Source organism: Dendrobates tinctorius, unplaced genomic scaffold (assembly GCF_039654945.1).
Source record: "Dendrobates tinctorius isolate UK_male_01 unplaced genomic scaffold, ASM3965494v1 ptg000107l, whole genome shotgun sequence".
In the NCBI taxonomy this organism is placed as follows: Eukaryota; Metazoa; Chordata; class Amphibia; order Anura; family Dendrobatidae; genus Dendrobates; species Dendrobates tinctorius.
This window is the reverse complement of record NW_027361775.1, coordinates 31,420,031-31,443,530: the sequence shown is the minus strand read 5'-3', so window position 1 is coordinate 31,443,530 and position 23,500 is coordinate 31,420,031. Positions and strand designations below refer to the sequence as shown.

Here is a 23,500-nt window from a genome sequence, read left to right as displayed (position 1 = left end):
TTAAAAAATGTATCTGAGACATTCCCTTAAAGAAAAATAAATAAAAATAAACCTAAAAAGAGTATAAGATATTTTAAGACATTTTTAATAGGTTAGATTAGAGTAGGACCCTGCCAAAAGAGTCTACCTGGGCAAAGTAAAAGCTGATGACTATGCATGTGATATGGTGTTTGATGGAAACTGTTAATGTGTGATTGGTGAGGACATGTTGCAGAAGTTGAGTTTCTCCAAGAGTGGGCTGTGGAATTGTGGAAGGTTTTAGGGGTGGATGCAGAGCTGGGGTGGAGCCTGGGTGGATTCTCACTGGGGCCCAAAAATTATGCCAGTGTGGGGCCCTGAAATTCCTGGTGGCTGCCCTCTCTTACGCTAAAAGTATATAGAGGGAAAAAATTCCAATAGACTGCCATATAAAAAAATGTATATAACCTACACAGTACATAGTGTACTATAGACACTCGAAAGGTATACACTGGAGAATTCTTGCTTTCTATTCCCCTGATGAGTAGAAAAATGAGATGTGGACATAGCCTAACATTCATAGCTTCGCACAACATTTAATATTTAGTTCCACAGTAATAATCTGCTGTCTCAGTATATTTTGTACATAGATTAAAAAGAATGTGTCTTCTTAGTTTTTACTGCAGTGACATCAAGAATAGATAACAGTCCAGCATCCTATAAAATAATGAGAGGATTGTTGCTCCCCCTTTAGATGTAGTGCTCCAAAGATTACTTTTACATGTGCCACTGAGGAATATATAACAGCCCTATAGCACATAACAGGACCAGTCTTGCCTTTGTCGTGATACAGGGTGCTCTATTCTTTGGCGGGCACTCGGTGTATGGTGGCAAACATGCTGCATATGCCATGACATGAGCTATATAAGTTTGTTCATGTACGCCATGGAAAAGATGCGCCATTGGACCTTTGGAAAATATTGCAACATCTTCCCCTCCATGAGTTTCTGAATCCAATGGTACTGCAGATTGTGACATATAGTCTTTTCCCTCTTAAATATAAGAAAAAGAAAAAAAGATCATAAAAAGAGTCATAAGGCATTTGCAATTACAACTAGAGACACAAAGTAATGACATAATGACATTTTGGGTCCTATCTAAAATCATGGTAGGCATTACGGTTACAGCAACACAACACTTCGTTCACACAGCACATTACTAAAAATATTTTGTTGGTTCAAAGGGAGAATTTCAGTTCTCTTGTATAAATTCTATAAGGTTTGTTTTATAGCCCTAAAATTTGTCTGAGTTTGCAAATAAATCTTGGCCAATGTGAGCTGGGATTCTTTACCCACAAAATGGAATTGCCCAGCGCTGCTCAGGTGAATGATCTAGTCAGAGAAGCGATGTGGCCATGATGGGGGAAGGAAGAAGAACCTTGGATCAGCAAGATAGTGGCAAAATTAATAAAAAGTTAGATTATAGGGATGAACTCCATAAAAAATAACTGTTCCACTCTCACATATATGTGTTGGGCTGGTTTCACATTAGCGTACCGAGACTCTGAGGAGGGCTGCGCACTTAGTCCCTGAAGCTCCGCCCACTTCCACACATCTTCCGTTTAGGTCCACCTACTTCTGTATGCATCCTGCGTACCTATCTTTAACATTGGGTACACAGGACATGCGGATGTATGCGGATGCGTCGTTTTGACGTGCCCGCAGTCTGTGCAAAATGCAACTTGTGTTCCCATGCGGTCGGTGGGCACGTCAAAACAGCGCATCTGCATATATCCGGCATTAAGTGGAAGGGGGAGGGCAAATTGGGCAACTGCCCAGGACATCCATCCCCAAAAGGGACCCTGTCAGACTACACCCCTGCTATCCTACTGTGTCTGTGGATTGGGACTAGAAGCACTCTAACAACATGTATCATTATGCTGCTGCAGATAATCCTTTTTGCAGAGGTTCCTTTTACTAATAAATAAAGTATAAGTAACTACAGTGTGTTGCTAGTCCTTCCGAAATAAAACTTGCGGTGATTCCTTGTTGGAATATGTTTGGTGTAACAACTCCATTCTTGTCTATATGTGTTTAGTTGCTAGATTTGTATGCTGTTCATAAAATAAAAAAAAAACTCCCAGAGGCTCACACAGGGAGAGCATGTGACTGTATTTCCTGTTTTCCTGTGTCTGTGTATGAGAGAAGCAGCCTGCTGTAGATGATGCACAGATAGAGACACACAAATGATTTATTCCTGATCTATTAAGCTTATCAGATATTGTTCCTGTTTGTTCCTGAATAAAGAAGCTCTTTTGTCACGCGCTTGGAGTGTATCCTGAATTATCCGCTGCCAACATTCCTTAACACCACTGTCACCAGCTCCCCTTATACACAAGTGGCCACCTTGCAAGCTGTGTTTCTGCTGCTCCAGTCTCAGGTATTTTAGCTGTCAGGACTCAGAGAATGGTGGAGGAGGCTGTACATTTTTCACTTGTGGAATCATGACATTGAGTATGGAGGGATCCTGCTTTAGGAGAGATGGAACTGTTCACGCCCAGATGGTATCAAGCATGTATTAAATTAATTAAGATATGGTGTGTGCACAGTACCTGCTGCCTTGTGTGTAGCAGCATATGTCCACAATCTTTGTCAGACAGACAGTAGAGAGTAGAGAGAAGTGTGTGTGAGTGTGGTGTTTGTGTGTGAGGTCTGTGGTGTGTGTGCATGTGAGTGTGTTGTATGTGTGAGTGCATATGTAAAAATGTCTACAGGCTGATCACCTGACATTCTGAATTGTGAGCCTGGTATTCGGATACTGAGGAAACTCGGACACGTGGTGCTATACATGTACATTTTTTCTCCATGGGAGGGCATTTCTAAAGTTTGTACTCGGGCCCTGTGAAGTCATAAGGCCCAAGTGTATGTCCATGCCCCCCTACATTGTTTTACAAGGGCTATCTGGTCTGAAGTCACTTCATAGACTGACAAATCATGGCATTGTGCGATGCACACATTGTTACGATCATCCTGTGCTCTCCATGCAGGTGGGCGGTCATATGACTACATGTATGCCATATGTGTGGCGCCCCCAAGAGTATGGTCGCCACAGTGGCATTACCTTCCTCCTAGGGAGTGTGATGTCATGCTTGGAAGCAATGAAGGGTCTCTCTGTCAGTTAATCACAACACACAGCACAGTTCCTACTCCAGGCTAGCAGAGGGAGCTCTGAACCAAAACTGGGGGAAGAGCTGCTCTCTGGGGGCCAGGAAGGGGAAATTAGGAGTTCGTGTGAGGAGGGCAACGTGTGTGGACGTGAGGAGAGGAGCTGTAAGATTGAGCAGAGTTCAGAGCTCACTTCTAGCTATAGCGCATGATCTGGAGCCCGGTCTCCCAGGTTGTATGTATACTAATGGTCCTGCGACAGACACCAGAGGAATAGGAAGCTGTAAATGCTCTGTTCCCACATAAGACTCGGAGGCACAACAGCAACGGGTGAGCCATACGAGGGAGTTCTAAATGAGAACAAGCAAGTGGAACTTCAGTGTAACACAGTTCTGCAAGTACCTAAAATAAGTGCTAGAAAGGAGACTACACAACCCATCTGATAGGAATCTCTCTAAGTTGCTTCCAGGCCGGCCAGCCTCTGTTCCATCTGGAATCTGGAATTCTGGACTGCATTTACCAAGCAAAGTAAAGGTAAAAGAAACTGCACCCTATTGTGTCCTTGACTTCTTCCTGTAAACTCTCCAGCACTGCTACATCTCGGTGCCAAACACTAAAGTACACCCTCTTCCTCAACACGTATCCTCTTCATCTACTCTGCCCTGGGACTACAGCCCTGCCTGTTGAGGGCTACATCATTGCTGCACCACACCATCTGTCCCAGCAGATCTGTCTGCAGCGTCAGCTTAACACCTTCATTGCCGAACACCACAGGTGGCGACACGAATCATCCACTTATAAACTTTAACCAGCCACTCTTAACCCCTTTTACATGGACGCCCAGGGCCACAGACCGGGTCACCGCTACTGTGACATTTCCCTTTGAGATACCGGCCCGGTACCGAGTACCCCACTGCCCTGGCGGGCGATCCATATGCATATTTACAGTCACATGCCAACTAGACTCTGAATTCTCTTCTTTTGAGTGAAACCTTGGAAGAGTGCCGGCCAGCTTATTCCTTAGCCATTGGCAGAAATTCCAAGAGCTTATCCAGTGGTCAAATAGACATCACTGCATCTCATCGTGTGTCTTCCTGCAGACTTCAAAGGGCAGAATAAGCTGCTATGCTTGTCATATGACAATGGTGAAGTAAGAATAAGATTTGTTATTGTCTAGGAAAAAAGGTGTACTATTAGCTATTAGAGGGAACAAAAATGTGCATGTTTTAATATGTGCATGAAGGTACAAATGGAAGTTATAATTACTGTTTTGACCTAATTAGGGTGTAATCCAATTTTTACGAGATGACAAACGTGATATTATTACTTTGTTGAGAACATAAAGTTGGGCTTTTTACTGAATTGAGGAAACAAAATGGGCCATTAATACTGTGTTAGAGCAGAAGGAGGTCATTATTACTATTAAAGGGGTTATAGCAAATCAATAAGTCATACCATAAGGATAGCATAGGAGATACATTGATTGCTGATGGTCTGATCACCTGGACCACCTTTTGATGTCACGAAAATGGCTCTCAATAGCTCAGTTTGAATGGAGGGGATATCGAGCTTGGGAACTTCCGCTCTGTCCATTGGCTATGAGACTACTGGAGATATTCAAGAACACTGCTTGCCTATGTCTGTCAGTCTCAGTGAGTTGCACATGCCTATCACCACTCCAAACAGACAGTGCTTTTTGGAGCCCTGTTCTGGAACTAGTGATGGTCTAACCAGTTGGACCCCCATAGATCATGAGAAGTTAACTTTTAAACGTGGAACAACCCCCCCCCCCTTTAAGACTGCAATAATACTGCCTAGGTTGCATAAAGGGGGCATTATTTGTATGGGGTATAACGGTGGGTATTATTACTGTGTGGGATATAAGATCATTATCACTGTGTGGGGCCTGCATGGGACACTATTACTGTTTGTGGGCACAGTAAAGATCACTATTTCCATTGTTTTATTCACTGTATAGTGACAATATTTGGTCTCCATATAGTGGCATTATGTGATAACTACATATATGTATAAATCACAAAGCCCCTGAATTACTGCCTTCTAAACTGGCTATATGTGATTTTATTTGAATATTATTTCAACATATGGGGCCAATATGTAATTCTGACCAGGGCCACATTATGTCTACAACTGGCCCTGGCTATGCTGTAAAGTATTTTAATAGAATGAAATAGCATAAGTAGCCTAGTATATTAAATAGGTATATCATATTTTACAGCTTATTAACTTGCACTGAAGCTTTGTGACAGTGCTCCTACAACATTAAAAACATTTTTATAAATTCTTACCACTTATAGAAGTATCAATATCAGGACGTCCGTCGGGGGTGATACTAAAGCCTGGACCATTACCATACAAGATAGATGTGTAATACTTCTTATCAAGTGCTTTCTTGGGAGCGAGACCTACAAACAGCCAGGAAATAACATGTTATCTTTGATTGATTGTTTCTGTTCCTGTGATTCATCATTAGTATTATAGTTTATTACATTTTCTTTTATTAGTTTTCTTGAATGTTTAAGACTCATAAATACATCATTACTAAATTAACATTTTACAAAGTCTTCAATTTAGGTAAAAAATCTGAAAGGATTGAAATGGGAGATAAGTTTAATGTGGCACTACAGTTGAAATATATTAGGGGAGATATACTAAAAGCTGAATGCACCAGAATTCTTGTGTACTTTGCAACAAAACGCTCTCAAGTTAGACACATTATTTTGCCTTACTGAAAGAGATCGTCCAGGCTTGGGGAACAAGTCTGCAGTCACTCTACGTAAAGCCTCACAGCATGCGCACAGTGCCCACTGTCAGGATTCTCCGGTGCCAGTAACGAGAGCGGGTGGTCATGTGACTGTTTACATACTTCCAGCCACATTCTGACTAAACGTGTGCCGCAATTTGAATTCTTGAAGGCAAATTGAATACTTGTGGTCACGCCTGCTCCTGACATTGTTACCAAAGAATTTTGACACCGTGCACAAGTCTGCAGTCACATAGAGTGAGTGCAGACTTGTATCCCAATCTTGGACAACCATTTTAACAAGAGGTATAGCTTAATGACAAGGAGGCAAGATGTCCCTAGAAAGGGGACATGATTTGAGACAACTTAACCCAAAATTGAGCAAAAATTTAGACTAAAAACGCACCAAACATTTTATCCATTATGAAACTCTTATGATAAATTTGGCACATTTTAATGCTTTCTAGTCTAATTTTGCACCACATATTAGTTGGTTTCTATGCACCTAAAAATTAGACAACTTTAGTCACCCTGACCCAATATGTTCTTTTTTCCTTTCCTTGCTCCACTGGAGCAAATAATACTTGGCCATATTTTACTACTTATGCCAATAGATAAACTATGATACATTGCTAATATGGCTTTATATTGCCAATTTTTTTATTACAGAAGATCCTATTGAAGGCCTCTATGAAGACTGCTTTAGAATTACAAAGATAACTTCTATAAGATCTGCCATAAATTATCTTTCAATTGCTTTTAATTTCCTGCCATATGTATATGGGTCACCCTCCCAGGGCTGTGGGGTACTTGGTACCCGGCCGGTCTCTCAGAGGGGGTTGTCACAGCAGCGGTGACTTGGTCCGTGGCCCTGGGCGTCCGTGTAAAAGGTGTTGAGTTGGGAATAAAGTTTATAAGTGATTCGTGACGCCACCTGTGGTGTTCGGCAAGGGAGGTGTTAAGCCGACGCTGCAGACAGATCCTCTGGGACAGATGGTGTGGTGCAGCAATGATGGTGTAGCCCTCCACAGGTAGAGCTGTTGGTCCCAGGGCAGTGTAGCGGAATGCTTATGAAGAGGGTGCAGTGTTTGACACAGAGATGTAGCAGTGCGGAGGATGTTACAGGAAGGAGGCAAGGACACAAGGTGCAGTTTCTTTACCTTTACTTGGCAAACGCAGTCCAGGGTCCTGATTACAGATGGCACAGGAGCAGGCTAGCCTGGAAGCAACTCAGGAATCTCTCTATCAGATGGGTTGTGTAGTCTCCTTCCTAGCGTTGGCTTGAGGTACATGCAGTACAGTGTTACACTGAAGTTCCTCCTTCTTATTGTCTCTTAGAACTACCTCGTATGGCAGACAGCTGTAGCCCTCTATCTCTCTTGGCTCACCCGTCGCTGTTGTGCTTCCGAGTCTTAGGTGGGAATAGAGCATTTACAACTTCCTATTCCTCTGGTTTCTGTTGCAGGACCTTCAGTATCCATACAACCGTGGAGACCAGGCTCCAGATCATGCGCTCTCACTGGGAGGGAGCTCTCTTTCCTCAGCTCAACCTCCAGCTTCTCTCCACATGTCTACACACGTGGCCCTCACACTAACTACTATTTCCCCTCCTGGCCCTCAGAGCGCACTCCTCCCCCAATCCTGGTTCAGAGCTCCCTCTGCTGGCCTGGAGTGGGAACTGTGTTGCATGTAAAATGATTAACTGTCAGAGAGACCCTTCATTGCTTCCAAGCATGACATCACCCTCCCTGGAGGAAGGCAATGCCATTGTGGCGACCATACTCCTGGGGGCGCCACATATATCATAAGACTGCGCTGCGGCATGGGGTTCTTCAAATTCATGGTGCAAACTGCATAATGGCAGCGAATAAGCACAAGATTAAATTTAACATTTTAGGGTTTCCTCAACCTTCGTCACTCAGCGATGGCTGCAGGTGGGAATCATATGTGGCAGCTTCACCATGGGATCCCAGACCCACTATAGTATAGAATACAATTAATTTCTTGAAGTTTGTAGAGTAAAACTGGTGATTCTAACATTAGAAGAGCACGCTCACCAAAGATGCTGCTTCCTCTGTAGGTGTAGCCACCAAAACTGAATACATGGGAATGGTCAGCAGTGACTACAGTCAATGTGTCTTCTTCATCTATCAGCTCCAATGCTCTTTTTATTGCTCGATCAAACATAACACCTTCCATCAGTGCCATTTTGGCTTTTCCATCGTGATGTCCATGATCTATCCTACCACGTGCTAATAATAAGAAGAATAATAGTGTCATTATCGCAAATCAATGAATAAAATATCTATAATATAACTGGCTAAGCGTCACTCTGTCCGAAGCCTTTATAGACTGCGCAAGCGTGACGCGCCTGCGCAGTCTGGCTCCAGACAGAATGAGGCAGCCAGCGGTGAGGAGTGTGTATGGCGTCGGAGATGGCGGTACGCATACACACTGCATACCGCTATGTCCGGCGCCATACTTATATACTTACCTGACCGGGAGGAGCATTGCCGCGGCGCTTCTCTTCAGCCGGAGACCGGGGCAGGAGTGCGGCCAGAATCACGCATGCGCATAGCGCGATCCGGCACCATTTTACTGAAGACACATTTGCAGTGTGTCTTCAGCAATATGGCACCGGACAGCGCTATGCGCATGCGCGTACTCCGGCGCCAGACTCCTCCCCCGGCCTCCAGCTGAACGTGACATGCAGCGCTGGAGCACAGAGAAGAAGGGTGAGTATAATTTTTTTTTGTATGTGTGTAGTTTAATAGGGGTGAGGGGGACCATACATACCAGGAAAGGGGGAGAGGGGACCATGCATATCACGAAAGGGGGGTGAGGGGACCACGCATACCTGGAAAGGGGGATCAGGGGACCACGCATACCACAAAAGGGGGGTGAAGGGACCATGCATACCAGGAAAGGGAGGTGAGGGGACCACGCATACCACGAAAGGGAGGTGAGGGGACCACGCATACCAGGAAAGGGGGGTGAGGGTACCATGCATACCAGGAAAGGGGGGTGAGGGTACCATGCATACCAGGAAAGGGGGTGAGGGGACCATGCATACCACGAAAGGGAGGTGAGGGGACCACGCATACCAGGAAAGGGGTGTGAGGGGACCATGCATACCACAAAATGGGAGTGAGGGGACCACGCATACCAGGAAAGGGCGGTGAGGGGACCATGCATACCAGGAAAGGGGGTGAGGGGACCATGTATACCACGAAAGGAGGGTGAGGGGACAACGCATACCACGAAAGGATGGTGAGGGGACCATGCATACAATGAAAAGGGGGTGAGGGGACCATGCATACCACGAAAGGGGAGGGAGAGGACCATGCATACCAGGATAGGGGGTGAGATGACCATGCATACCAGGATAGGGGGGTGAGAGGACCATGCATACCAGGTTTGGGGGGTGAGGGGACCATGCATACCAGGATAGGGGGGGTGAGGGGACCATGCATACCAGGATAGGGGGGGTGAGGGGGCCATGCATACCAGGATTGGGGGGTGAGGGGGCCATGCATACCAGGATAGGGATGAGGGGTGCCATGCACATCAGGATAGGAGGGGGCAGCATATACCACGATGGGAGACCATATGCCAATAAAAATGCCCGCCACCCGGGCGTAGAACGGGTTCATAGCTAGTATCATATAATACTGATTTCATGTCATATCAGACCTGTCAATAAGTAAAAGGATGTAGTGTTAATACTGCAGTGTCATCATCGGAGAACTCTACTGTCACCAAATTCAAAAAGAAAGAGAAAGAAAAAAAAGTGAATACAGGCCCCATATTTAAGCGCACCTTATTAAGGGTAAGGTAAGGCCACACAGTGCAGTTCTGATGCAGTCTAAGACTGCATGCAGTTATTTCATAAACAAGCATGGTTTGAACAGTGCATTTTGTGAATTCAGGTCCAAAATTTAATAGCCAATTTCATCATTGTGGAACATGAGTGCTAAACAAAATACAATAAAAAAAAAGCCTATTTATCCAAAACCTGCTCTGCATAGTATTACATTTAAGTTAAATTGCTCTTTTATAAATGATCCACAAATAATATAACAAGTGAGGCAATGAATATAAGGCCAGGTAATGCCTAAACAAATATGCATAAAAATGTTTACATTACTGAAATTTAACCCCTTTACTTTACGTTAGGGTTTTTTTTTTGCTCTTTAACCTAATTTTATCCTTTCCTTCTTCCAAGAACCTTAAAGGCGTTTTCCAGTCCAAACCGATAAGTCTGCAGACTTATGAATCCCCCCAGAGCATGCACTGCGGTGATTTGTCAGTTTCACAGACGGGACCAGAAGGTATGTTTGAGTTATATATACTCCCATCCAGAACCCGTCCAGTGGGTGTGGCCTCACTCCCATACACTTATATGGAGCAAAACCGTGCCCCCCTAGTCAGCTACACCCACTGAACAGCCGCATCACTAGTTGGGGCGTGTCCTCGCTCAATACAAGTGTATGGGAGTAAGGCCGCTCTCACTGCCCGGGAATGTGTATAGTTCATAAATACCCTCCAGTCCCAACTCAGAAACCAGTGAATCCCCCCCAGCACACAGGGATTCGCCGTGTTGGGGGGATTCATAAGTCTACAGTCAAAGTGACTTCAGACTTATCAATTTGGACTGGACAACCCCTTTATCGCTTTTATTTTTCCATCTACTCATACATGTGATACATATGACAGGGGGTTTTTTGAATTTTGAATGACATCATTCATTTTACCATGTATTGAAATAAAAACAAGGAAATAAATCCAAGTTGGATAAAATAGGGAAAAAAAAAATCTTACATTTTTTGTATCATTTTTACATTGTTTTTTGTGTGGTAAATATGACCCTGTATTATGATTGTACAGGGCAGTACAAAACTTGCATAGTTTTTCATTAGTATGTTAGTGGTTAAAAAATTTGGAATGTGAAAATAAAGTACCTTTCTTATTTTTCTGTTGAACGAGCTGTGTGAGGCTTATTTGTTGCGTGGCAAATTAGTGTTTTTATTCTTACCATTTTGGACTTTATTTAACATTTTGACCACTCTAATTGCATTTTTTGTGAGAGGTGCAACAACTGAAATATGGCAAATGTGGGAGTTCGATTTTTTCTTTTTATCTTTATTGCGTCTGCTGTACGGGTTAGGTTAGTTATTCTCATAGTTTAATGCCAGAGGCTTATTTTTATTCTTTTACTTTTAAATTGGATAAAGCGGGGTGAGGGGTGATTCAAATTTATTTTTGAAATTTTTAAAAATATAGATACTATTTTACTTTATTTTACATTTCCCTTAGGGAACCTGAGGTCTTTTGGTTGATTGTTCTGTGTACGGCAATATTACTGTTTTGCAATACGTAGTAGATGTCCTATAATTAACAGTGCAGTCTGTCCTGTGGGATTATAACTGATTACTGTACTTTGGCAACTATTTTATCTTGTAAAAGCAAAGTACAACAGAGATATCCCAGATATGCTGCAGGTATTAGATAGCAAATATAACCATAAATCCTCTCAATAGCTGCAGATCAGTAACTGCAGACTTTGTAAACCAGGAGTTAACATACAGTATATCTACATTTGCACTCCCACTTTAAATTCATCTGAAGATTCATTTAGTAACTAGTCTCCTGTGGACCCTTACGTGCGGGAGATACCACGTCAAAGCTGCACTGAATGTTCAAGTCCACTCTCAAACTGCATACTATGCTAGCCCTCACCTTCTTCATGTGAACAGGTCTCAGCAATCTGCATCAGATGTTTTAACTATCGTGAACGTTTGTTTTTTAACAAGAGTTAATACAACATGATTATCTGTATTCCTAACATACAGTACATGCATACATTTTACTAATATATTTGTAATTTAAAAGGTTACACAATCTTCAGCTCTACCAGCCGCTCCAGGTGACAGCCGCTCCACATTCAGCTTCTGCTAGACGCAGGGTCCTGGTGTCAGCAATAGAGTTGAGCGACTTTGGTTGGATCGGGTTTCATGAAACAAAATTTGTTTCAGATGAAACTGGTCCGACTAGGGCAAAAAAAGTCGGAGTTTCGTCCGAAACCTGACCCCAATGCAAGTCAATGGGGAATAAAAGTCGGCATTGAGAGTATGACATTCATCCACTCAATGCCGACTTTTATTCCCCATTGACTTGCATTGGGGTCGGGTTTTGGACGAAACTCCGACTTTTTTTGCCCTAGTCAGACCAGTTTCATCTGAAACAAATTTTGTTTCATGAAACCCGATCCGACCAAAGTCGCTCAACTCTAGTCAGCACCTCATCAGTTCTGTGTGTGAAGGAGGCTGGCTGACCGGCTGATTTCAATACCTCAGTCAGCCCTTTTCACACACAGCACTGATAACATACTGACACCAGAAACACCCTCCTGTGCCAAGCCCAAGGTAGAGGTGGAGCTCCAGGCTCCTGGGACCAATCCTGATACCTCAAAATCAAGGCAGCTTTGAAAAAGAAATGTTTTAGTAAACTATATTTGTTTTAGAAACAAATTTGAAAATTTAAAAAGAACATTTCCCTATAAAATTAAAATCTATTCATGCAAAAGAATATAGATAATGAGGTCGGCCACTTTCTCTTATTAGTGCAGCTTTCCTCACAAAATGACCAGAACTTCTGTCCATACAATGGCTGCTTATGGAGGAGCATGTAACCAGAAAATGCTCCCAATTGTTTCCGATTCAGAGGGACTGTCACGAATTTGGGGAGCTGTCCCACTGTCCCTGGAGCTTAACCCCTTTATTCCCAAGGGTGGTTTGCATGTTAATGACCAGGCAAAGTTTTACAATTCTGACTACTGTCCCTTTATGAGGTAATAACTCTGGAACGCTTCCATGGATCCTGGTGATTCTGACATTGTTTTCTTGTGACATATTGTACTTCATGATAGGGGTAAAATTTCTTTGATATGACTTGCGCTTATTTTGTGAAAATAAACAGAAATTTGGTGAAAATTTTGCAATTTTCCAACTTTGAATTTTCATGCCTTTAAATCATAAGATATGCCACATAAAATACTTAATAAGTAACATGTCCCACATTTTTACTTTACATCAGGCGAAGGTTTGATATTCAGCTCACCCCTGTGTAATTCCACTGGAACTCGTAGCACGGATCACGTCTCTGCCAGACGTAAGAGGAATGCTTGTGCAAGTAAGAAGATCCAGGTTACGAGAAGATGAATAAAATGCAGGACTTTATTTAATTTCCATTAAAATATCATGACTGCTGTTTGTGCCCAAACCGGTAATACCGGAGGAAGATCACCTGAGGAAGATCGTCTGAGAAGGACCTGTGCGCGCTTCGAACAGCTCAGTGTTCTTAGACTCAGGATAACCCTGTTCGAAGCGAGCACAAGTCATCCTCAGATGATCTTCCTCCATTATTACCGGTTTGGGCACAAAAATCTTGCATTTTATTCATCTACTCGAAAGCTGGATCTTCTTACTTGCACAAGTACTTTACATCAGCACAATTTTGGAACCAACATTCTTTTTTGCTAGGAAGTTATAAGGGTTAAAAGTTAAACAGAGATTTCTAATTTTTTAACACCATTTTTTTAGGTACGACATCACATTTGAAGTCACTTTGAGGGGTCGATATGATTCAAAATACCAAAAGTGACACCATTCTAAAAACTGCACCCCTGAGGGTGCTCAAAACCACATTCATGAAATTTATTAACCCTTCAGGTGCTTCACAGGAATTTTTGGAATGTTTAAAAAAATGAACATTTAACTTTTTTTCACAAAAAATTTACTTTAGATCCAATTTTTTTATTTTACCAAGGGTAACAGGAGAAATAGGACCCGAAAAAGTTGTTGTACAATTTGTCCTGAGCACGCTGATACCCCATATATGCAGGTAAACCACTGTTTGGGTGCATGGCAAAGCTCGGAAGGGAGAGAGCGCCGTTTTACTTTTTCAACACAAAATTGGCTGAAATTAAGATCGGACGCCATGTCGCGTTTGGAGAACCCCTGATGTGCCTAAACAGTGGAAACCCCCAATTCTAACTCCAACCCTAACCCCAACACACCCCTAATCCTAATCCTAGCCATAACCCTAACCCTAATCCCAACCATAACCATAATCCAAACCTTAACTGTTGTGAATTCTTTCTCTGACTTCCCTCTGGTGATTACTGAAGGTAGTGGAGCTGGTCAGATTGACAGAGGGGTTGCGAGTTCTCTTTCTGGGCTCCCTCTGGTGGTTACTGGAGGTAGTGGAGCTGATCTGATTGACAGAGGCTTGCCACCTGATAATGAGGAAGACGATTGGAGATCTGGGGTTTCTGATTGGGATTTAAGACACCTGACTCCCTCTATCCCTGCTTGTGATTTTCTTCCTGTGCCTTCTGAGGTCTGATGTCTCCTGCTCTTTCCCTACATGGTTCAGCTAAGTGGTTCATTTGCTATTCTGTTTGCATTTGATCTGGTTTTGTCTAGCTCTGCTTTGTGTGGGTCAGCTAGCTCCGGCTGGGGCTGTGCTGAATCACCGCCCATATGTTACTGCTTGTGCCAGTTTGTTTTGTCCCCTGTTATATTGGTCTCTTTTTGCTTTGCTTTCAGAATATACCAGAGTGCTGATATAGTGGGGGCAAAGTCGTGCGACTTCAGTGTTTTTTGTGCATCAGACGTGCTGGACTTTTTGCAGGGTTTCTTGTGTGATTGCAGACAGTGTCTTTCCTTTCCTGTCCTGTCTAGTCAGTGTGGGCCCCATCATTTGCTCAGCCTATTTTTCTGCCTGCGTTTGTGTTTTCATCGTGTCTCACCAACAATAAATGTTTTGGGGCTATCTATTCCTTTGGGGTCTGCTCTGGGGCAGTTTAGATTTCCCCTTTCTTGCTTTAGGCTTAGTTAGCTCTCCGGATGTGCCGAGGCGTCTAGGACCATAGCAGGTATGCTCCACGGCTACGGCTAGTTGTGTGGACAGGACCAGGGGTCTGCAATCCGCTTAGTTACCAACCTCTCTGGTTTTCTGTGGCTTAGCCTGGGCCTGCTATCCTCCTTGGGGACCCATTCATAACACTTAACCACAACTCTAGCCCCAAAAATAACCCTAACTTTATCCCCAACCCTAACTTTAGCCCCAACCCTAATCCTAACTTTAGCCAAACTCACTTTAGCCCAACTCTAACCCTAATAGGAAAATGGGAATAATACTTTTTTTATTTTAGTTTTCTCTCACTAAGGGGGTGATAAAGGGGGTTTGATTTACTATTTTTTTTATTTTGTTCACTGTGATAGGGTCGATCACAGTAATCAAAATGAACCAATAGGAAAAAATCTCCTATTGTTGCCGGGTACCGGCTGATCTCGTCGGGCGTATTGCACATGCGTCCGCCATTTTCTCCCGGAAGAAGTCTGTGGCCAGGAAACTTCAGGGGGGCCTGCAGGGACAATGGAGGTACCAGGGGGTGAATGGGGGACCCTATTTCTCTCTCCTCTGATGTGCGATCACATCAGAGGAGAGAGAAATTAAATGGAAAATTGGACTTTTATTTTGGTCACCATTATACCGTTAATTACGGCTATCGCAACACCCGGGTCAGTAAAAACCAACCCGAATCATGTTCTCTGGGGTCTCAGCTACCCCCGGCAACTGAGACCCCAGAAAAATTCCGACGCTGGGGGGCACTATAACCTTAAACCTCAGCGCCATTAAAAAGCAGCGCTATGGTTTAAGTACCCTTAACTGCCGCCTTTAAAAGGCCATTAAAAGGCGTATCGGTGGTCGTTAAGGGGTTAAATGTAACTCTCATCATTCTCCCCTGCTTGCGCCAATTGCCGGCAGAGCAGGGGAGAATGATGAGAGCCGTGTTCAACACCCGGCGCCGTGGAACAGTGCTTACTGTAACGCTTCTTCCCTGGCACCTGTCCATGTGGCACTGATGCCGGAACACACATGCCACACGTGTGCCGCAAGTATTACACAAACTTACACTGACATCCCGGTACTTGAAATATCATGACATGTGAAAGAGGCGTTATAGCGGGTTTTTATGTTTATCAGCTGTCACACACTAAAAGACGCTTTTTATTGCTAAAACTAATTTTTGCATCATCACATTTTGAGAGCTATAATTTTTACATATTTCTGCCCAAAGAGTCATGTGAGGTCTTTGTTTTTTGAGGGACGAGCTGACATTTTTATTGGTACAATATTCGGGCACATGACATTTTTTGATCACTTTCTATTCTGATTTTTGGGAGACGGAATGAGCAAAAACCAGTAATTTCTTTTTGGGGGGGCACTTAAGCCGCTCCGCGTGTGGTAAAATTGATAAGGCGGTTTCATTCTTTGGGTCAGTACGATTACAGCGATACCTCATTTATATCTTTTTTTATGTTTTGGTGCTTTTATATAATGAAAACTATTTTATGGAAAAAATAATTTTTTGCATCACTTTATTCTGAGAGCTAGAACTTTTTTATTTTTTTGCTGATGATGCTGTATGGTGGCTCATTTTTTGCGGGACAAGATAACATTTTCAGCGGTACCATGTTTATTTATAGCTGACTTTTTGATCGCGTGTTATTCCATATTTTGTTCGGCGGTATGATGATAAAGCATTGTTTTTTGCCTTGTTTTTTTTATGGTGTTCACTAAAGGGGTTAACTAGTGGGCCAGTTTGATAGGTCGGGTCATTGTGGATGCAGCGATACCAAATATGTATACATTTATTGTTTAGATTTTTTTCATTCAAATATTTATTTAGTGCTGGAATAAATATTGACTTTTTTATTATTGTTTTTTATTTTTTTATATATTTTTACACTTATTTTAAAAAAATGTTTTACTTCATTCTAACTTTTACTCTTTGTCCCATTATGGGACACTCATTTTTTGCAGGCTGATGACTTCTATAGCATGCAGATGAAGCAGCATCTGCATTCTATAGAGGCTGTCAGCGCTGCAATCCATGCACACTGACCGGACAGACTTCCTGACATGCACTGGGCATGACAGGAAGTTTCTCAGCACTGGTAACCTGGATGTCATCAAGACGACATCGGGTTACCATGGGAGTAATCGGGAACCCGCGTCACACTGCGGGGTCTCCGATCCAAACGCAGTGGGGCTGTCAGCTATCTGCCTGCTCCTGGAACGCTGCAATTTTGTCAGTATTCCGGGGGTTAAAGTGCCGGGAGTGGTCTGTGACTGTTCCTGGCACTTAGTGCCGGGTGTCAGCTGTGAGAATAAGCTGACAACCAGCCGTGATTTGCTGCGCTCCCCCCATGGGCGCGGCCGATCGCCATGATGTACTATCCCTTCCATGGTCAGACTGATGGACTGATCTGCCCCATACCTATAAACTTTGAAAAATAAGAAAGAATGACGTGCTAGGTGCGTAGCAGCAATTTTTATTTCATGTTAGCCTGGTCACTCTGTGATGAAAGCTGCAATAACAAGAGACGGTGGCCAATCTTTTTGACGATTTGAAAATAAATACAGCAGAAAATAGAAAAAAAATGTTAAATGCAATCTGTAAAGGGGCAGACTGAATGAATTATAATTGTCTTTCTCTGACATCATCAGCTGTGCTATCACTGACACATAAAACAAGACAAGTGTACAAAGGTGCATTATGAAGACTTTGTACAAAGAGATGAAAGAAATGAACAAGACTTATCTTCTACAAAGAGATAGAATCCATTGGGATTTTTATTCAGGATCTGAATGGCTTTTTCTGTCAACTCGACGATAGAAGGGTCAGAGGAATCATTGCGGTTCAATTCATATTTCATATCACCTGGTTCAAAAAGACCTACAATACCCAAACATATTGTTAACAACCTCTAATGGGACAAGGACTGGAAAAGGTTCTTGGTATCTACAGACAATTTACTACAAAAAATAATCAGATCACCTCTTCAATAAAAGGAAGCAGATTCACAAATGTTTCTAACGTTCTCTATTGAAGATAATGTAACATAGAAATTTTAAAATTCAATTTCTGTTCACATTTTATTTTCTATTCATAGATCCATACCCATTACACAAGTAGAGCTGGATTCATTAATCTGATTCATCCCCTCTTTATTCCACACATACTGAGCGCCCTGGGAACAATAATATTAATTGGTTACACAATTGCCTTTCATGGAAAGATATTACCATCTTAGACAATTTTGACATATCCATAGAGCATATCCTAAGATTTGGGCAATGCATTGCAACAAGTCACACTTGTATAAATGCCCAGGTCCAACACAATATCAAACACCACTCCACCGGTTTTTTATTGCATCACTGGAGTGGTGCTTCTAATTTAAGGTACCCGAGTCTAGTCTTATACTTACCCGCCACCGTATTCACCTTCTATCAGTGCCACTCCAGAGGTTTCAAACAGTTTGTAACTGCCTAGATTGCTTAAGTGTTTCATGGAGCGAGACAGAAGTCAGTTTTCAATGTACAGTAAGTCTGTGAAAGTCTTGTTCTGGCTCTCATAGACTTGCATTGAGAGCTTGTGATTTTTGATTTACAGTCAGTCCAATATTGCAATTACAAGATGGAGCCAGAGGACAGAAGCGGTGCCTATAAAAGGTGAATACGGAACAGGCAATTATAAGACTGGGCTCAAGGACCTTAGATTAGTAGCAGTTCTCCAGCTCTGGAAAGTAACAAATGCTGGAGGGGTGCTTTCAGTTCTTCATTATTGACCATTAGTTGTTGGATACTTACAACAAAGCCAATATGTTGCCCATGTCGTTGAGAATTATTATCTACTATATGGAACAAAATTAAATGAAATTGTTATCATGGATTCAATAACTTGTACACAACTTCCCGTCGTTGTTTAGCCCTGCGTCAAAAGCACGTTTGGCCATAGATATATTTCTAGTTAATTTTCTAGTTAATTTCCTGGCAGGAAAGCAATTTTTACTGAATCAAATTGAAACCGGATTTATATTTTCTTGTTATTCCAGCTTTGCGATCAACTATAGGCTGAGAAATACATATTTAACCATGATCTGAGTTTTAATATGTGACAAAGATGAAGGACAAGAGTAGTGCAGTTTCTGAAAGATAGAAACCATGGGCTGGATGCATCAAGGTGTTTTTGCCAGAATTCTGGCAGAAAACACCTTTAAATGTCACACCATTCCTGGTTAGCTCCGCCGACTATAAGAAAAGTGGGCAGAACTGGGACATGACAGGGCATGACCAAGTGTGCCCGACCAATTCATGATCATTTATGCCACTACAATGCCGTAAATTAAGCCAGACACGTAGCACAGTAGTAACATTTCTGCGGTGGTGCATGGCAGATGAAGGATGCACCAAATTAATTAGGTGTCTTCTGCTTTTTAATGAATTTGGCACATCTTACTGCAGTGCACTGTTCATAAAGAATGGCATAGAAAATGCCAGACTTGATGAATCGGACCCCTTTATCAATCTCTCCTTTGGTTGAGTTGAGAATAAATATTTTGGAGAATGTTAGGGGCAATACTAGGGTGTAATTTAACTGTCTGTCTTTTGTGTGTGGCCAACCTAAGACTACGAGGTAGGGGAAGGCTTAACCATGAACTTTTTCAGCCACTAGTTTTTTAACCTACCTCATATTTATTGAGCCATTCTTTTATGAGATTCCTGCCATCATTTCTAAGCCCGCTCTGTTTAGTATCACTGGGGTATTCAGGATCTTGGCTTCCTTTTGGAGTCATATACTTCCGCCCACCTCCAAAAATCACCTTGAAAATAATTAAATAATTGTCATGATATTCAATAACCACCCCACTCCCTGGTGTAGTCAGCAGTAGTCTTGTAGCTTGTGAATTTCTTAAAGCCATGCATAAAGTTTGTAAGAAGTTTGACAATAATCACAAAGTCACTTGTAACTTTTTCCTGGCTAAAATGTTTCATCATATTATGATTGCTATTTTGCAAAATTCATGAACACACAGCTGTAAAGGGTTTTCAAGGTATGAAATATTGATAACCCATCCATAACCTATGTGATAGGTTACAATATCAGAGTGGGAGTTCATTGAGTCAATACCACACCAGAAATGACTGGCTCTGTTTTACCACTCTCACTTGTGTGTGTCCTTTAATCACTGCAGCATCCATCTAGCCCAGTGTTTCCCATACTCCAGTCCTCATGGCCCTCAATAGATTAGGATTTCCTTAGTAAACACTGTTATACTAATGACAATGGTGATACTTGACAAATAGAAGTATGTTGGCTGTGTGAAGCAAACCACACAATAACACAGTGGTAAATGTGCATATACAGGTGTGAGATCACATGCAAAGTATTATATAGACTCACAGTGTCAGAAGAAATGAGAGCAATTATATTCCATTAATGGCAGCATAGAGGTCAGATGTACCTATCTGTTGACAGCAGTGACGCTCCCACCCTAGAATATTGTATGGTCTGCCCCTTTTTTTCTTGGAACAGAACTAAGTCCCACCACTCTGTGTTTCATGGCGGTATAAGAGGTGTGGACTCGACTTGTGTCCCAATCCCTGGAGAAACTACACGAATAGAGTCAATATTGTGCATTGCGTCTTTGTGAAATGTAAAATGTTCATGTGTAATGTATAGAGTGATAAGCATTGAAAGTGTAATATGCATAGTATATAGTAATGTAGGATGTGATAGACTAAGGTATAGTATAAGTATTGTTAGTATAGTGTGTAGTATAAGAAAATTCTTCCCAACAGCAGACAGCAGGGTCAGTATAAGTTAAGTGTGGCGACTAACCCACAGGGGGAGGGCTTAGTGATAGAGACAGGACTGTGCTTCCTGGTTAAAGTGAGATAGAGTCTGGAAAGTAACAAGTGTGCAGTGCTGCCAAGGTGTGATCCACACCTAGAAGAGACTGGAGAGAGGAATAGCGAGAAGCGAGATCCTAAAGAGAGTTACTGTTGAGACTGAAAGACCTTCTAGAAGGTATTATCAGATAAGACGCTGAGTCACAAGAAACCCGATGGCTTGTTAGTGCCCAAGGCAACAGACCTAAAGAGAAAAGAGAGCATGGGACTAGTGAGGGTTGTTCTGTCTCCGACATTTAATCCAATATTTGAATATCTGTCTGGAAATATACTGTTTGCTGTAATGTATAGAATGTACAGGTTTCTATATATTTTACTGTTTTCTGTTTCTTTGGCTCCATCTACTGACCAGAGTCATAACTGCAGTGTTATTGTATGTTTTTAGTTTCATTTTCTATTTCCCTCCTTTCACAATGCATTTTGGGAAAGCTTGCAAAGCACCCTTGTAAGTTTGCAAAGCATTATGTTTTAGTCCAGCCCTCATTTTCCCTCCAGTCCTCCATTTTCTCTCAAGCCTCTTTCCTGTGAACATCTCATTTCTCTACTCCCCTTGTGTCAGCATCGCTGGTAGGTAATCACGCTTCCCACATCTAATTTCTGTCTTAGATCAGCCTGCTTACTTAGCTCCCCTGGTTAGCTATTAGTGCAGATAATATACGCTATGATTATTATGTATTCCTATGAACCCAGTACTGATTGTATTTATATGTTTTACCTGTAGTTTCACCACGCCGATATACCACCACGTTCAATAAAATACAGATTCAACTACAGTCTCCCTTATTGGGCCCCCGGGATAGTGGTTTAGCTGCCTGTATAAGCTACATGAATCCCGGTTCATTAGTGAAGACAGAACAGGGGTCACGAATGGTAGATCCAGGGTGTCCATAGGGATAGGACACGGAAGCGCTGAGTGAGTAAAGAGAAACTCGTTGACCAGGACTGTGGCCCTGGAGCTGGGTTAAGGCAAAGTTGGGCGAAACAGTGTGCTTCACCAGTCCTGAATAGACTACTGTGGAAAGATACAGTGGGAATGAAATGGCTTCTTACTGTGAAGGAAACGTGCTTAAGACTGTGTGCCTGCTATTCCATATTCATAACCCTTATCAAGTTTAGTTAACTTTCTATGTTTGAATGGAAGTCTCCTTTATTACTCAGCAGAATTTGTGGTCCTGGCCAGCCAGCACCATCAGCTAAAGGCGACCTGCACGGGCGTGTGGCAAACACAACAATAACACCAACACCCAGCCAGTACTCGCTACTTCATGTTGCGTGCCAAGGTGTGACAGGAGAAGATGAGTGCCTCACACGTTGCTACAGCACAGCCCCACATTACAGCTGGGCCAATCATTTAAATGCACCTTCCCACCTGCTTGTTTTCCTTCAATCTCCATCCCCTCTACTTGGATTGACAGCTCTAACTTCATAGAACCATAGAACGGTGGAGATAGATGTAAAACAAGCAGGTGGGAAGGTGTATTTAAATGATTGCCCCCGTCATGAAGCACCAAGCCGCGGGACTTAATTTGAACAGTCATTCTGTGGTGACATAGACCCTTTAAGGCTATAAAAAGTTAGGGACCCACTGAGAGGTTAGCTGTGACATGGCTGTGTGCTTCATACAGTCTGATCAGAATGTTAAACTAAGAACTTCATGTACAGTTTTGTAAATTTTTGCTTGGTGTCATTAGATCATTATATTGTTTTTGGATGTGCGGTCCATGTCTTTTTTCTACAGTTCTAGCATACTGCAGCATCGATCTAGGCATTGCCAAACCTGTTCTAGCCACAACAGTCCACACTCCTAGCTACATGTTGGATGATAGGATTCCATGACAAGGCACCACTGACGTCTACATATCTACTGTGAGAACATAGGATCTGGCATGTTGAAATTCAACATCATTGATCCTTCTTTCTACCAACATTATCTATTATGGAGAGAGTCAGGTTACTCTTATACACATAAAATTGATGGCCAGACAAACAAAATCGGCAAGTATAGTCAATTTGGATGATTTCCTCTCATTTATATAAGCATGACCCTTTTCCCCAGAAGCACTATCATCAATGTTTTTATCCTCTTAATAAAGGTGCCTCTCACAAAATTAGAATATCATCAATAAGTTAATTTATTTCAGTTCTTCTATCCAAAAAGTGAAACTCATATATTATATAGTCATTACAAACAGTGATGTATTTCAAGTGCTTATTTCTGTTAATGTTGATGATTATGGCTTACAGCCAATGAAAACCCAAGTCATTATCTCAGTAAATTAGAATACTTTATAACACGAGCTTGAAAAAAGATTTTAAAATCCAAAATGATGGCCTACTGAAATGTATATTCAGTAAATGCACTAAATACTTGGTCGGGGCTCCTTTGGCATCAATTACGTCATCAATGCGGTGTGGCATGTAAGCGATCAGCCTGTGGCACTGCTGAGGTGTTATGAAATCCCAGGTTGCTTGGATATCAGCCTTCAGCTTGTCTGCATTGTTGGGTCTAGTGTCTCTCATCTTCCTCATGACAATACCCCATAGATTCTCTATGAGGTTAAGGTAAGGTGAGTTTGCTGACCAATCAAGCACAGTGATACTGTTGTTTTCAAACTGGCTATTGGTACTTTTGGCATTGTGGACAGGTGCCAAGTCCTACTGGAAAATGAAATATCCATCTCCAAAAATCTCGTCTGCAGAGGGAAGCTTGAAAAATCTCATGGTAGATGGCTGCGCTGACTTTGGTCTTGATAAAACACAGTGGACCTACACCAGCAGATGACAT

The 23,500-nt window shown here is 42.3% G+C and overlaps 1 protein-coding gene across 1 annotated transcript in view; it reads right to left on the bottom strand.

Moving 5' to 3' along the window:
- Nucleotides 1–529: 529 nt before the first annotated feature.
- Nucleotides 530–23,500, bottom strand: part of LOC141100697 (intestinal-type alkaline phosphatase-like) — a 62,196-nt gene continuing 39,225 nt past the window's right edge. Inside the window, exons 6-11 of the mRNA XM_073589332.1 lie at nt 19,491–19,625; nt 17,921–17,990; nt 17,561–17,695; nt 7,944–8,135; nt 5,432–5,548; nt 530–1,010 (exon numbers count right to left, since the gene is read on the bottom strand). Of these exons, the coding sequence (XP_073445433.1) occupies nt 736–1,010; nt 5,432–5,548; nt 7,944–8,135; nt 17,561–17,695; nt 17,921–17,990; nt 19,491–19,625 (924 nt within the window). The 3' untranslated portion in view covers nt 530–735. The remainder of the gene's footprint in view (nt 1,011–5,431; nt 5,549–7,943; nt 8,136–17,560; nt 17,696–17,920; nt 17,991–19,490; nt 19,626–23,500) is intronic.